Source organism: Homarus americanus, unplaced genomic scaffold (genome assembly GCF_018991925.1).
Source record: "Homarus americanus isolate GMGI-L3 unplaced genomic scaffold, GMGI_Hamer_2.0 scaffold19127, whole genome shotgun sequence".
Classification (NCBI taxonomy): Eukaryota; Metazoa; Arthropoda; class Malacostraca; order Decapoda; family Nephropidae; genus Homarus; species Homarus americanus.
The window spans coordinates 162,239-177,500 of NW_024722881.1; the positions used below are offsets into that span (position 1 = coordinate 162,239).

The 15,262-nt window shown below is 41.0% G+C and overlaps 1 protein-coding gene across 1 annotated transcript; it reads right to left on the reverse strand.

The window, feature by feature from the left end:
* Positions 1-337: 337 nt before the first annotated feature.
* LOC121863174 (keratin-associated protein 10-6-like) lies at positions 338-7,240 on the reverse strand (the record flags this gene model as incomplete). The annotated part of the gene is made up of 3 exons (XM_042361655.1): positions 7,165-7,240; positions 6,549-6,632; positions 338-775 (listed from the first exon to the last, which is right to left on the reverse strand). Coding segments are annotated over exons 1-3 (598 nt in total), but the record flags the coding sequence as incomplete, so codon positions are not given.
* Positions 7,241-15,262: the final 8,022 nt, after the last annotated feature.

Genomic DNA, 15,262 nt, shown 5'->3' on the forward strand with positions numbered 1-15,262 from the left:
TTTCAATGGCGTGTTAATATAAATTGTTGGTTTACCTTTGTTTTTATGAAGATTTTGTTGTGTTTATTATCATTATTATTATTATTATTATTATTTGTTTTTGAGGTGTTAAGACCTTTGGAGTTATTGCTTCAAGGTCGTCCTCCAGGGGTCTATTATTGACCTTTATCGAGGTGGAGTACTTAGTAGATCAGAGATATAATGTGAAGAAAGGTGACCCACGACTCACAATTCGACTCACAATTCGACTCACATCTCGACTTACAACTTGACTCACATGTCGACTCACATCTCGACTCACATCTCGACCCACAGCTCGACTCACAACTCGACTCACAATTTGACTCACATGTCGACTCACAGCTCGACTCACAGCTCGACTCACAACTCGACTCACAACTCGACTCACATCTCGACTCACAGCTCGACTCACAGCTCGACTCACAGCTCGACTCACAACTCGACAAACAATTAGACTCACAACTCGACTCACAACTTGACTCACATCTCGACTTACAACTTGACTCACATGTCGACTCACATCTCGACTCACATCTCGACTCACAACTCGACTCACATCTCGACTCACAGCTCGACTCACATCTCGACTCACAGCTCGACTCACATTTCGACTCACATCTCGACTCACAACTCGACTCACAACTCGACTCACATCTCGACTCACAGCTCGACTCACAGCTCGACTCACAACTCGACTCACAACTCGACTCACAACTCGACTCACAACTCCCATAACCAAAACATTTACCTGAGACTAAAATTTTATTGTTTTTGTCACGGTTTCTATGTCTCTTATTTATCTTTTAATGAGTAGACAGGTGTTTATTTGCCTACCTGTCTGTCATAATTACGCCTACCTGTCTGCCATAATTACGCCTCCCTGACTGCCATAACTACGCCTCCCTGACTGCCATAACTACGCCTACCTGTCTGCCATAATTACGCCTACCTGTCTGACATAATTACGCCTCCCTGACTGCCATAACTACGCCTCCCTGACTGCCATAACTACGCCTACCTGTCTGCCATAACTACGCCTACCTGTCTGCCATAATTACGCCTACCTTCTCTTCTATAATAACGTCTACCTGTCTGCCACATTCATACTTTGTTTTCACCACCTGTCTGCCACGTAGTTTCCCTGGCTATAAAAACCTCTGCTCTTTCTCCAGTTGTGTGTTTCTTTTTCCCAGGTGTTTCTGTAAGTTTCCTCGTTAATGTATCTCTTGGTACACGAGCGGGAGGGAATATTCTTATTTCTGTATCTCTATGTATTCTTACAGGTGTTGTTTTGATATTTATTTTCGCTATATACAGTCATTTATATTTTTATTTCGTTTTAATCTATCTTTCTACCTGCCTGTCTGTCTGTCTGTCTGTCTGTCTGTCTGTCTGTCTGTCTATCTGTTTCTCTGTATGAAGGTAAAAACAACTGGGGATAATACCGATAAAATCATAACAGCGACATAGATAAGGTGAAACTAGCCATAGAAAATACTAGCAGTCAAACCTCCTACTACGGGTGCTAGTAGGGTCAACTAGTATTTTTAGGCAGTCAGGTCTTCACTAGACACGGCAGGTAAGGTAAGGCTCACCAGCACTCAGTAAGGCCGCCAGGTAATGCGTTCTTCGCGTGTTTACCTTCTCCTTGTGCCTGTGGTTACCTAGGACGACGCTGACACACACACATACATAGTCAGACAATCAAATATATAGATTGACAGACAGACAGACAGACACTTACACACACAGAATATACACATACACTAAGCTACACACACATATACATTCAGACACAGACAGACAGAGAAGATCCAAAGAGAAAAAAAGAGAATTTATTTACCTCAAAACACTTTCATCACCGGCCCACCATTTGCGTTCAATTTGTCTTTCACTTTGATTGTCGCTTCCTATGCTTCCACGCTTTTATACTGTTATTTTACACTTTCCTCGTATTTCTGTCAGTCGAGAAAGAAAGAAAGGTCGAAACTTTAATGTTTTTTAAAGGGACACGCGATTTTTTTTCTTTTTAAAGGGACAACCGATTTTTTTTAAGAGACAAATGGGCAGTTTAATTTTATTTTTTAAAGGAACAACGATTGTTTATTTATTTATTTTTTTAATGAGAATTTTATTCATTTATTTAGGAAAATCTTTCACTTATAAATAATAATACCTGTAAATGATTTTGTATATAAGGTAAGTTTCTCTACTAATTGGTGCTAAGAAAAAAATCCAATTAAGGTAGAATCTCAGGTAATTTTCGAGTCATATTAGATATTATGGGTTTTAATAATCCAGGTAATTCCTGTTCTTACACCTCTAATTATGAGAAGGAATAACGCATGACCTCTTCTGAATCCTGCTTTCCCTCCTCCTATCTCCCCCACCCTCTCCTCTTCTCCTATCTCCCTCTCCTCTCCCTCCACTCTCCTCTCTCCCTCTCCTCTCCCTCCACTCTCCTCTCTCCCTCTCCTCTCCCTCCACTCTCCTCTCTCCCTCTCCTCTCCCTCCACTCTCCTCTCTCCCTCTCCTCTCCCTCCACTCTCCCCCTCCTCTCCCTCCCCCTCCCTTCTGCCTATTCGGGTCATTGTATTGAAGCACTCGTATAAGTACAAAAAGTACCTCCTTGATGTATAGTATAAAGTACTTCTGTCTCTGTATCATATTCTAACACGGGGAGAAACTACTGCAGAAGGTGTCGACGGGACGAACAAGACAAAACTCAACTCCTCAACTCCTTCAAGAGAAAAAAAAACTCCACAATAGTCACGGTTTAACACTCCAGCTTTCTCCAATTTCTCCGCCAACTTTACAGATTACACGCAGTCTCAGTCACTCCACGGAAAAAACATACCCGGACCCAGTGTGTATGTGTGTGTGTTTGTGTGTTAGTGAAGTGTCCAGTCCAGAAGTCCCAAGTCCCAACCAGTCCAGTCCACTCAGCCAGTCCAGTCAAGTCCACTCAGCCGTCCAGTCCAGTCCACTCAACCAGACCAGACCAGTCCAGTCCAGTCCACTCAACCAGTCCAGTCCACTAAACCAGTCCAGTCCACTAAACCAGTCCAGTCTACTCAACCAGTCCAGTCCACTCCAACCAGTCCAGTCCACTCCAACCAGTCCAGTCCAGTCCCACCCCAACCAGTCCAGTCCAGTCCACTCCAACCAGTCCAGTCCAGTCCACTCCAACCAGTCCAGCCCACTCCAAACCCAGTCCAGTCCAGTCCACTCCAACCAGTCCAGTCCCAGTCCACCAACCCAGTCCAGTCCACCTCCAACCAGTCCAGTCCACTCAACCCAGTCCAGAGCCCCAGTCCACTCAACCAGTCCAGTCCACTAAACCAGTCCAGTCTGGCTCCACTCGTCCAGTCCAGTACAGCCCAGTCCACCTTCAACCAGTCCAGTCCAGTCCATCAACCAGTCCAGTTCACTTCCAACCAGTCCAGTCCAGCCCAGTCCACTCCAACTGAACCAGTCCAGTCCACTCCAAACAGTCCAGTCCAGTCCACTCCAACCAGTCCAGTCCAGTCCACTCAAACAGTCCAGTCCAGTCCACTCAACCAGTCCAGTCCAGTCCACTCAACCAGTCCAGTCCAGCCCAGTCCACTTAACCAGTCCAGTCCAGTCTACTCAACCAGTCCAGTCCAGCCCAGTCCACTTAACCACTCCAGTCCAGGCGTCTCAATAAGTCCAGTCCAGATGTGTCAGTAGTATTGATAGAAGAGTCTAATAGCCTTAACTAGCAGAGTCGAGGAGCTTCAATCTGTTTACTTCTATTTGTGAAATTTATGTCTATTAGTGTGAAGTTTACATTAAGTGTGAAGTTTACATTAAGTGTGAAGTTTACATTAAGTGTGAAGTTTACATTAAGTGTGAAGTTTCTCCTATTAAGTGAGAAGTTTACATTAAGTGTGAAGTTTACGTCTAATAAGTGTGAAGTTTACATTAAGTGTGAAGTTTCTCCTATTAAGTGAGAAGTTTACATTAAGTGTGAAGTTTACGTCTAATAAGTGAGAAGTTTACATTAAGTGTGAATTTTCTCCTATTAAGTGAGAAGTTTACATTAAGTGTGAAGTTTACGTCTAATAAGTGAGAAGTTTACATTAAGTGTGAATTTTCTCCTATTAAGTAAGAAGTTTACATTAAGTGTGAAGTTTACGTCTAATAAGTGTGAAGTTTACATTAAGTGTGAAGTTTCTCCTATTAAGTGAGAAGTTTACATTAAGTGTGAAGTTTACGTCTAATAAGTGTGAAGTTTACATTAAGTGTGAAGTTTCTCCTATTAAGTGAGAAGTTTACATTAAGTGTGAAGTTTACGTCTAATAAGTGAGAAGTTTACATTAAGTGTGAATTTTCTCCTATTAAGTGAGAAGTTTACATTAAGTGTGAAGTTTACGTCTAATAAGTGAGAAGTTTACATTAAGTGTGAATTTTCTCCTATTAAGTAAGAAGTTTACATTAAGTGTGAAGTTTACGTCTAATAAGTGTGAAGTTTACATTAAGTGTGAAGTTTCTCCTATTAAGTGAGAAGTTTACATTAAGTGTGAAGTTTACGTCTAATAAGTGTCAAGTTTACATTAAGTGTGAAGTTTCTCCTATTAAGTGAGAAGTTTACATTAAGTGTGAAGTTTACGTCTAATAAGTGTCAAGTTTACATTAAGTGTGAAGTTTACGTCTAATACATGTGAAGTTTACATTAAGTGTGAAGTTTCTCCTATTAAGTGAGAAGTTTATATTAAGTGTGAAGTTTACGTCTAATAAGTGTGAAGTTTACATTAAGTGTGAAGTTTCTCCTATTAAGTGAGAAGTTTACATTAAGTGTGAAGTTTACGTCTAATAAGTGTGAAGTTTACATTAAGTGTGAAGTTTCTCCTATTAAGTGAGAAGTTTACATTAAGTGTGAAGTTTACGTCTATTAAGTGTGAAGTTTACGTCTAATAAGTGTGAAGTTTACGTCTAATAAGTGTGAAGTTTACATTGTGAAATTTATGTCTAAGTGTGAAGTTTACATTAAAGCACCATCACACACTAAACACCTCTTACATTACAAACAACGAGGGAAGCTTCATAAAACACGAGATTCTTATTTCATCTTTTATGGACTACACACAGTAAGGAGATTGTTAGCGGGAATAGACTACCTTGGATATACTGGCCTGAGTATACTGTATATGATCTTAATATAATGCACTGATCCTATACGACGCTCGCTAACACATGAACCAGATATATGGGGGTAGTATGTTATATATGCAAAGATATTATTTCCGGGTTATGCTGAAGAAAATGACTGAAGAGATGTAATGACAATTTACCTTTTAAGATAGTGACAGGTATATAGTACAGGTAGATAAATGGGAACCTGAAGACATAATTAGTAGAGTCTTGTTTATTGTTTTAATTGAATACATTATAATGACAGGTGTACACTGAGGAGAGACTTATATTCACCGTTTTACAGACATCTCTGAGTAACAGGTGCTCTCATGCGTAGTGATAACCTCCTTGTGGTCTAAAATGTTATCTCCTTGGTGTGATAAAAGGGGCTACTGTTATCATATTGTTGGGTATAAAAAGTTGTAATGCTCCGCTTAGTTTGTGTTATTAAGTATTACATGTTTGATACACCCAATTGTCTTGCTCTAGTGGGGCAAATACTCAGTGATAAGTATAAGTGTCTGTTGTTGCGAATACAAAGCATTTAAATAAAGACTAAAGAAAGAAATTAGAATAAACAGACAAAACTAATATACATAACAATACAGAGGAAGGAATCAAAGCCTCGGGTTCAGTGACTCGTTTACAGAGTAACTATGTTCATTAATAATTCATGAAGGATCGTCGCTAATCCTACCAGGTACATTTAGAATGTATCAGGCCTCATTCATAATGTATCAGGGAGCAGCAGTGACGTACGTAAGCCTTTACGTCCGAAAAATTATGAGGAATATAGACAATATATTTTTTGAGAGGATGTGTTTGAAACCTCGTCAATAAATCTAATAAAATACTTTTGTTGGATCAAATTATAAAATAAAAGCAGAGTTTTGTGACCGACATTCACCCAACTTAAGTTTGTTTAAGCGCTTAAGATTCTGCTAGATTGGGTTGGGTTGGGTTAGATGGGCTTGTGTCCGGCAGCCAAATTGTGGTCTAGGGAAGGTGGTTAGGTTAAGTTAGGTCAGGTTAGGTTAGGTTAGATTAGGTGGGCTTGAGTCCGGCAGCCATCTTGTGGTCTAGGAAAGGTGATGGTGCTTCAAAAGAGATGATCGCTCACCCTGGCGGCAGATCCTCTCGTCTGTCCAAGGTTGAGAATTCCACACAAGGAAAGGCGTTTCTTTAGGATTACCGCAGTGAACCAGGAGTCTTTCTCTCTCTCTCACCCCGCCTCCTCTTCCCCCAGGCTGTCAGAGGATAGTGGGAGAGATTGATTTGTGGGAGGGAGGGAGACCCCGTCCTCCCCTAGCGGCAATAACCGTGAAAGGCGTCGGCTCATTCTTCTCCCACAATGTCACTGCCTTGCTTACCATGCATTGCTGCCGCTTCATAGAGGAATTCAGAACATCCTATGAAGTGCCGCCTCAAGCACGGATCAAAGGGTTTATGTTTTCCTGCAGGATATTAAATAACTTTAGCGATCGATGCGACGTAAATTAAAAAAAAATCAAGTGCACGGCATTCAGGCAAGATGGCGGATTATATAACTTTATTACAAGTTTATTTTAGTTTTGAGTTATTATCTTTCTCTCAAATGTTAAGCTCTGGGAGATAGCATAAATAAAGTATTTTGATTCTCAGTTTGGAATCAGTATATTTTGCCTAAAATTTATACCCAATTAGTTAGCAATATTTTTCTTCTTGAATTTCGTGCGTTGATACAGTATAAACAAGAGCAAAACTCTATAGGTATATGTTGTTCTTTTAGTAAATAGTGTTTGTCTATGTATTCATCGTTTACATAATTTTCTTCTCCCAGGACGGTCTCGGGAGTGAGGCGGCCATTGAGTACACAGACTGTGACGCAGTACAATTGGGTATTTTTTTTCCCAGGGTGGTCTCGGGAGCAAGGCAGCCATTGAGTACACAGACCGAGGCAGCACCACCAGCCAGCCTGCTCCTTCCTTTACCTCTCACATCACTCACCAAGAAGGTATTGAGAGCAGTAGAGGAAGGCAGGGCAAGAAAAGTGCGTCTGCCGAGAGTCAACAAACGCGGCCATAATGGTGAAATACGAGACACAGCTCGGCGCCTGCCCTTTATCCGCTCGTAAAACTCCTATAAACCAAATTTGTTCTCATTTTCAATGTGTGTTTAAGCACTCGAGTTGTATTTACCCCGAGGTTGCCTCATGATGTGCGCCGCCTGCACCATTAAGCACCAGAGTTGTGTTTACCTCCTGCGTTGCATCATAATGTGTGGAGTTTTTTTGTTTACGCCATTAAGCACTCGAGTTATATTTATGTCAAGATTACCCCATAATGTGCGCCACTAAGCCATTAACCACTCGACTACTGTTTATCGTGATGATGCTTCATATAATGTATACTTTAAGCCATCAATGTGAGTTTAATCTGACGCTGTGTTATAATGTGTCCGTGTTTTTAAGCCAATCACCTGTTGCCAAAGGCTGTGTGGCAAGTTAGTTAAATAAGAGTATTGTATAACGTGGCATCAGGAAGGTTACAAGACATTCAGCGAGATGCATGAAGCTCGTCTAGGTTAGGTTAGGTTAGGTTAGGTTAGGGGAGATGGTGAGGGACAAATACAACCAACAATAGCTGGAAATTTTTGAGCACAAGAGTTAATACTGACAACACGCTGCTTGAGAATCCACCAGCAACAACAACAACAACACTCTTTTTCTAACATCACCAGCACCACGAACACCACTACCAAGTACACTACCACACTAGAACAACCTCCATTACCAAGACTACCACAATTATCACCATAACCACCACTACCACCATCACAACTACCACCAACACCACTTTCACCAACCACCACCACCGCCCTCCTTCTTCCCCTAACCAATACACCCTCTCCTCCTTTACATCACCCCCACCACTACCTCCCTCACCCCCACCCCTACCTCCCCCCCCCACCCCACACCCCCAACACCCCCCTCGGCCACTAACCATCACAAGGTCTCGAAAAATATTATAACTACACCATTGGGTCGAGTTGTTAGTTATGTTACGAGCGGTCAGTTGTAAGTCAGATTCCACCACGGGTCTCACACACTGATTGCTCGTTGAGATGTTAGCTAATGTCTTGATATTTCTAGGAAGTTAAATGGAGGGGGAAGGAGGGGGAGGAGGTGGTAGGAGGAGAGGAGGGGGTAGGGGAGGGTAGATGTGGTACTATAAGGATAATGTGAGATGGAAGAAGAAGGAGGAAGAGGAGGATGAGGGGGGTGGAAGAGGAGGAGGAGATGAGGGGGTGGAGGAAGAGAAAGAGGAAGAAGATGAGGTCGTAATACTTTAAGGATGAAGTTGTGGGAATGAAAGGAGGAGGAGGAGAAGGAGGAGGTGATAGCAGAAGGAGGAGGAAGGGATAGAAGGAGAAGGAAGAAGAGGAAGAAGATAGATACCATAAATAACGAAAGAAATTTGAAATAAAAGATAGAATAGAATAAGAGAAGAGAAGACGAGAGAAAATAAGAAAAGACAAGACAATGAAAGGAAAGAAGAGAGATAGAGAGGAAAGACAAAACAAGACAAAACCAGAGAACGAAAACAATTCTCAAGAAATTTATATGACGGAAGAAAAGAAGACAAGAATGAAAGGAAGACAAAGAGGAAAGGTATACAAAGAAGAAAGGAAGACAAAGCAGAAAGGAAGAAAAAGAAGAATGATAACACAGGAAGACAAAGAGCTGGGTAGAAAGTGTGTATGAAGAAAACCGGCGGAAAGTGTTAAGAAAAATGTAAGATACGAGAATGAGGTGAAATTGTCTCCCAAGACTTGAGTAATGGGAGGAGAGAGAGAGAGAGAGAGAGAGAGAGAGAGAGAGAGAGAGAGAGAGAGAGAGAGAGAGAGAGAGAGAGAGAGAGAGAGAGAGAGAGAGAGAGAGAGGTGCTAACAGACAGACAGACTGACAGACAGGCAGATAGGGAGAAGAGATAAAAGAGATAGACAGAGACAGAGACAGAGACAGAGACAGACAGACAGATGAGAGAGAGAATGAGAAGTGAAAGAAATATGTAACGGAAAGTGAAAGAGAAAAAATATATATTAACGAAAAAAATTGAGGAGGAGGAGGAGGAAGAGAAAGGGATGATTGAGAGTCAGGAAGAAAAATGAGTTAAGAAGAAAAATAGGAAAAAGTTGGGAGATAGGTTGAAAATAATGGTTATGAGGCATAGAGGAAAATAGGTGTGTGTGTGTGTGTGTGTGTGTAGTGTGTGTGTGTGTGTGTGTGTGTGTGTACGTGTGTGTGTGCGTGTGATGTGTGTACGTGTGTGTCTGTGTGTGTGTGTGTGTGTGTGTGTGTGTACGTGTGTGTGTGTGTGTGTGTGTGTGTGTGTGTGTGTGTGTGTGTGTGTGTGTGTGTGTGTGTGTGTGTGTACGGTGTGTGTGTGTGTGTGTGTGTGTGTGGGAGTGTGTGTGTGTGTGTGTGTGTGTGTGTGTTGTGTTTGTGTGTGTTGTTTCATGTGTGTTTGTGTAGTTTGTTTTTTGTGTGTGTGTGTACGTGTGTGTGTGTGTGTGTGTGTATGTGTGTGTGTGTGTGTGTACGTGTGTTTGTGTGTTTGTGTGTGTGTGTGTGTGTGCGTGTGTGTGTGTGTGTGTGTACATGTGTATGTATGTGTGTGAGTGTGTGTGTGGTGTGTGTGTGTGTGTGTGTGATGTGTGTGTGTGTGTGTGTGTGTGTGTGTGTGTGTGTGTGTGTGTGTGTGTGTGTGTGTGTGTGTGTGTGTGATGTGTGTGTGTGTGTGTGTGTGAGTGTGTGTGTGTGTGTGTGTGTGTGTGTGTGTGTGTGTGTGTGTGTGTGTGTGTGGTGTGTGTGTGTGTGTAGTGTGTGTGTGTGTGTGTGTGAGTGTACGTGTGTGTGTGTGTGTGTGTGTGTGTGTTGCAAGAATAATGAAAATAAAATGACAGAACATACCTGTACGTAAAAAATATATATATATATATATATATATATATATATATATATATATATATATATATATATATATATATATATATATATATATATATATATATATATATATATATAGAGAAAAGAAAAAAGACGAAAAAATATCCTAATAATTCACAGTATAAGGTTCTAAGGGATATATTTCAAGCTAAAAGACTGAAGGGGTGAAATATATTTATGTAAGGAGGAAGGAAATGAGTAAAATGAACGGTGTGAAGGAGAATTATACTCCTGGAATGAAGTCCTTTGAAATAAATGAGAGAAAGTGAGAGGAAAGAGTTATAATAACACTACCAGGAGGGAGAGAGAGAGAGGGAGGGAAAGAGGGAGAGAAGAGAGAGAGAGAGAGAGAGAGAGAGAGAGAGAGAGAGAGAGAGAGAGGAGAGAGAGAGAGAGAGAGAGAGAGAGAGAGAGAGAGAGAGAGAGAGAGAGAGAGAGAGAGAAGAGAGAGAGAGAGAGAGAGAGAGAGAGAGAGAGAGAGAGAGAGAGAGAGAGAGAGAGAGAGAGATAAAGAACAAAAAAGAAAGAAAAAGAAGGAGAAAAAGAGAGAGAGAGAGAATAGGCTAGCGGTCAGGTCTGGTACCACACTTACATCTTACTGACATATGGATCAAAAACTTACCCCCATCAGGAGACAAGCCCTTCATCACCCCTACCCCATCTCAGGAGACAAACGCCCTTCATCACCCCTACCCCCCATCAGGAGACAGCCCTTCATCACCCCTACCCCCATCAGGAGACAAACGCCCTTCATCACCCCTACCCCCATCAGGAGACAAACGCCCTTCATCACCCCTACCCCCCATCAGGAGACAAACGCCCTCATCACCCCTACCCCCCATCAAGAGACAAACGCCCTCATCACCCCTACCCCCCATCAGGAGACAAACGCCCTTCATCACTACCCCCATCAGGAGACAAACGCCCTTCATCACCCCTACCCCATCAGGAGACAAACGCCTCATCACCCCTACCCCCATCAGGAGACAAACGCCCTTCATCACCCCTACCCCATCAAGAGACAAACGCCCTTCATCACCCCTACCCCCCATCAGGAGACAAACGCCCTTCATCACCCCTACCCATCAGGACAAACGCCCTTCATCACCCCACCCCATCAGGAGACAAACGCCCTTCATCACCCCTACCCCCCATCAGGAGACAAACGCCCTTCATCACCCCTACCCCCCATCAGGAGACAAACGCCCTTCATCACCCCTACCCCCATCCAGAGACAAACGCCCTTCATCACCCCTACCCCCCATCAGGAGACAAACGCCTTCATCACCCCTACCCCCCATCAGGAGACAAACGCCCTTCATCACCCCTCATACCCCCATCAGGAGACACACGCCCTTCATCACCCTACCCCATCAGAGACACACGCCCTTCATCACCCTTACCCCCATCAGGAGACAAACGCCCTTCATCACCCCTACTTGTTTTTTCTCCTTTCACCCGAGAGAAAGATTACATAATAAAAATATTTTCCTCCCTACATATCCTCTTACATAATCTCGGGAAATAATATATACCATTTATTCATTATTTTCGCCATAATAAAAATATACTTCTCTCTAATAGTTTACCAAATTACCCTTTTGTTACTACTCCTGCTCATAACAATGTCCGCCTCCTCCCTAAAAAGATTCTTTTCAGCAAATAGCGTCCAATTCCTCACGACCCTCTTTCCTTCTCTCCCCCTTAATCAAACTGTTCTCCCTCAGACCTCCTTCATTTAACATAAATCTTGACCTTTCCCCTTCCACCTCCTCTGTACAGGAGTGACCCCGCACAGCCACACACAAAGCACAGCAATTACGAGATCCTCACTTGGCGAGCGACATCAAAACATTTCTAATTTAGTGCTTCAGACCGACACTCGCCTTGAGTTTTGGTCCGAGTGTCAGCCTCTGTTATAACACATCGTTCTTTATTTCCTGTTATTGTGATGTTCTTGTTCTTTGACTTTTACTTTGAAACAATAAATAATGAAGGAGGAAAGTGTCAAACAAAAGGAAAGAGGAAAAATATCTGTTTCTCACGACAAAAGATGGAAGACATTATACATCACACACTAAATAATATCATTTCCACAGCTACTAATTCTAAGTTAGATAATTATTAGTCTTCTAAAGTTAAATATATAAGTGTTGGGACAACTTATAACTCCCTCTTAGGCAACACACGCGTTGGTTGTCTCACCTGCAATACCTGCAAACTGTAATTAACGCATTGAGTCACAGAAACACACCTGGTCGTGATCAAGATTCCTTCAGTGTATCAAGACTTCTGTACAGGTTAACGAGCTACACTGAAGACTTGTATATAGGTTAACGAACTACACTGAAGATTTATATACAGGTTAACGAACTACACTGAAGATTTGTATACAGGTTAACGAGCTACACTGAAGATTTGTATACAGGTTAACGAGCTACACTGAAGACTTAGATCCAGGTAACTAACTGTACTGTATATTTGTAATTTTTTAATTATTTTACATTTCATCAGTAGCTTTATTTTAACCAATCACTCAAAATAACATTCAATAACATATATGGAAAGGATAGATTGATCTTCCCAACGATATAAAGAACTACAATGATATAACGAATATATTAACACCAAGATTATATAGACAATAAGAGACACCTGTACTAATTAACATATATAACTCTATATCCCTCCTCCTATATAACATCACTAGAAACATGCAACAAATCTACAGACTAATTGACGATATAAGGGAATTAAATGCACCAATAACTGAGTTCGAGAATTAAAATTACAACACTTCAATTTGTGTGTGTGTGGTGGTGGCTACTGGAATGGGGTCGTTTAATAAAGTATTAAATTGATGGCAACGATTACGATTTAGGGATGGGGCAGTTTTGGGGGGATGGTTGGGGAGGGTTGGGGGTTAGGTGAAGGGAGGAGGGGTGGTAAGGGGAGGAAGGGCAAGACAGAGGTAATACCGGGCTCAGGTTGAAATATTACCCAGTTAAAGGACTTAATTCCCCTCTCCTGTCCGTGACGAACATCAATTAATTGTTAACTTGTAAATTGTTTATTGAATTGTGTCTTGTTGGGTTAGGTTAGGTTATGTCTCTTACATCTGTGTCTTGTTATAAGCTGTTATCTTGGTATGTCTGTGTCATATATGATGGCTGTTGTCTTGGTATGTCTGTGTCATATATGATGGCTGTTATGTATGTGTTCTTATATATGATGCTTATCTTGGTATGTCTGTGTCTTATATATGATGCTGTTATCTTGGTATGTCTTGTCTTATATGATGGCTGTATCTTGTATGTCTGTGTCTATATATGATGACTGTTATCTTGGATGTCTGTGTCTTATATATGATGGCTGTTATCTTGGTATCTTGTCTTATATATGATGGCTGTTGTCTTGGTATGTCTGTGTCTTATATATGATGGCTGTTATCTTGGTATGTCTGTGTCATATATGATGGCTGTTATCTTGTATGTCTGTGTCTTATATATGATGGCTGTTGTCTTCGTGTCTGTGTCTTATATATGATGGCTGTTATCTTGGTATGTCTGTGTCATATATGATGGCTGTTGTCTTGGTATGTCTGTGTCTTATATATGATGGCTGTTATCTTGGTATGTCTGTCATATATGATGGCTGTTGTCTTGGTATGTCTGTGTCCTATATATGATGGCTGTTATCTTGGTATGTCTGTGTCTTATATATGATGGCTGTTATCTTGGTATGTCTGTCTTATATATAATGGCTGTTATCTTGGTATGTCTGTCTTTATGATGGCATCTGGATGTCGGTATATAGATGCTGTGTCTTGGTATGTCTGTGTCATATATGATGGCTGTTCTTGTTTTTATAATGATGGGTTATTGTATGTTGCATATATAGATGGCTTTGTCTTGTATGTCTGTGTCTTATATATGATGGCTGTTGTCTTGATGTCTGTTCAATTAGGCTTTGGTTCAAGTATGTCTGTCTTATAATGCTTATCTTGTGTCTGTCTATAATGTTATCTTGGTATGTCTGTGTCATATATATGATGGCTGTTGTCTTTGGTATGTCTGTGTTATATATGATGGCTGTTGTCTTGGTATGTCTGTGTCTTATATATGATGGCTGTTATCTTGGTATGTCTGTGTTATATATGATGGCTGTTATCTTGGTATGTCTGTGTCATATATGATGGCTTGTCTTGGTATGTCTGTGTTATATATGATGGCTGTTATCTTGGTATGTCTGTGTCATATATGATGGCTGTTATCTTGGTATGTCTGTGTTATATGATGGCTGTTATCTTGGTATGTCTGTGTTATATATGATGGCTGTTATCTTGATGTCTGTATCATATATATGATGGCTGTTGTCTTGGTATGTCTGTGTTATATGATGGCTGTTGTCTTGGTATGTCTGTGTCTTATATATGATGGCTGTTATCTTGATGTCTGTGTTATATATGATGGCTGTTATCTTGGTATGTCTGTGTCTTATATATGATGGCTGTTGTCTTGGTATGTCTGTGTCTTATATATGATGGCTGTTATCTTGGTATGTCTGTGTCTTATATATGATGGCTGTTGTCTTGGTATGTCTGTGTCTTATATATGATGGCTGTTGTCTTGGTATGTCTGTGTCTTATATATGATGGCTGTTATCTTGGTATGTCTGTGTCATATATGATGGCTGTTATCTTGGTATGTCTGTGTCTTATATATGATGGCTGTTGTCTTGGTATGTCTGTGTCTTATATATGATGGCTGTTATCTTGGTATGTCTGTGTCTTATATATGATGGCTGTTATCTTGGTATGTCTGTGTCTTATATATGATGGCTGTTGTCTTGGTATGTCTGTGTCTTATATATGATGGCTGTTGTCTTGGTATGTCTGTGTCTTATATATGATGGCTGTTGTCTTGGTATGTCTGTGTGTCTTATATATGATGGCTATCTTGGTATGTCTTAATAATATATATATAGTAAACATTTATCTTGAGTATGTCTGTGTCTTATATATATGATGGCTGTTATCTTGAGTATGTCTGTGTCTTATATATGATGGCTGTTGTCTTGATGTATGTATATATATGA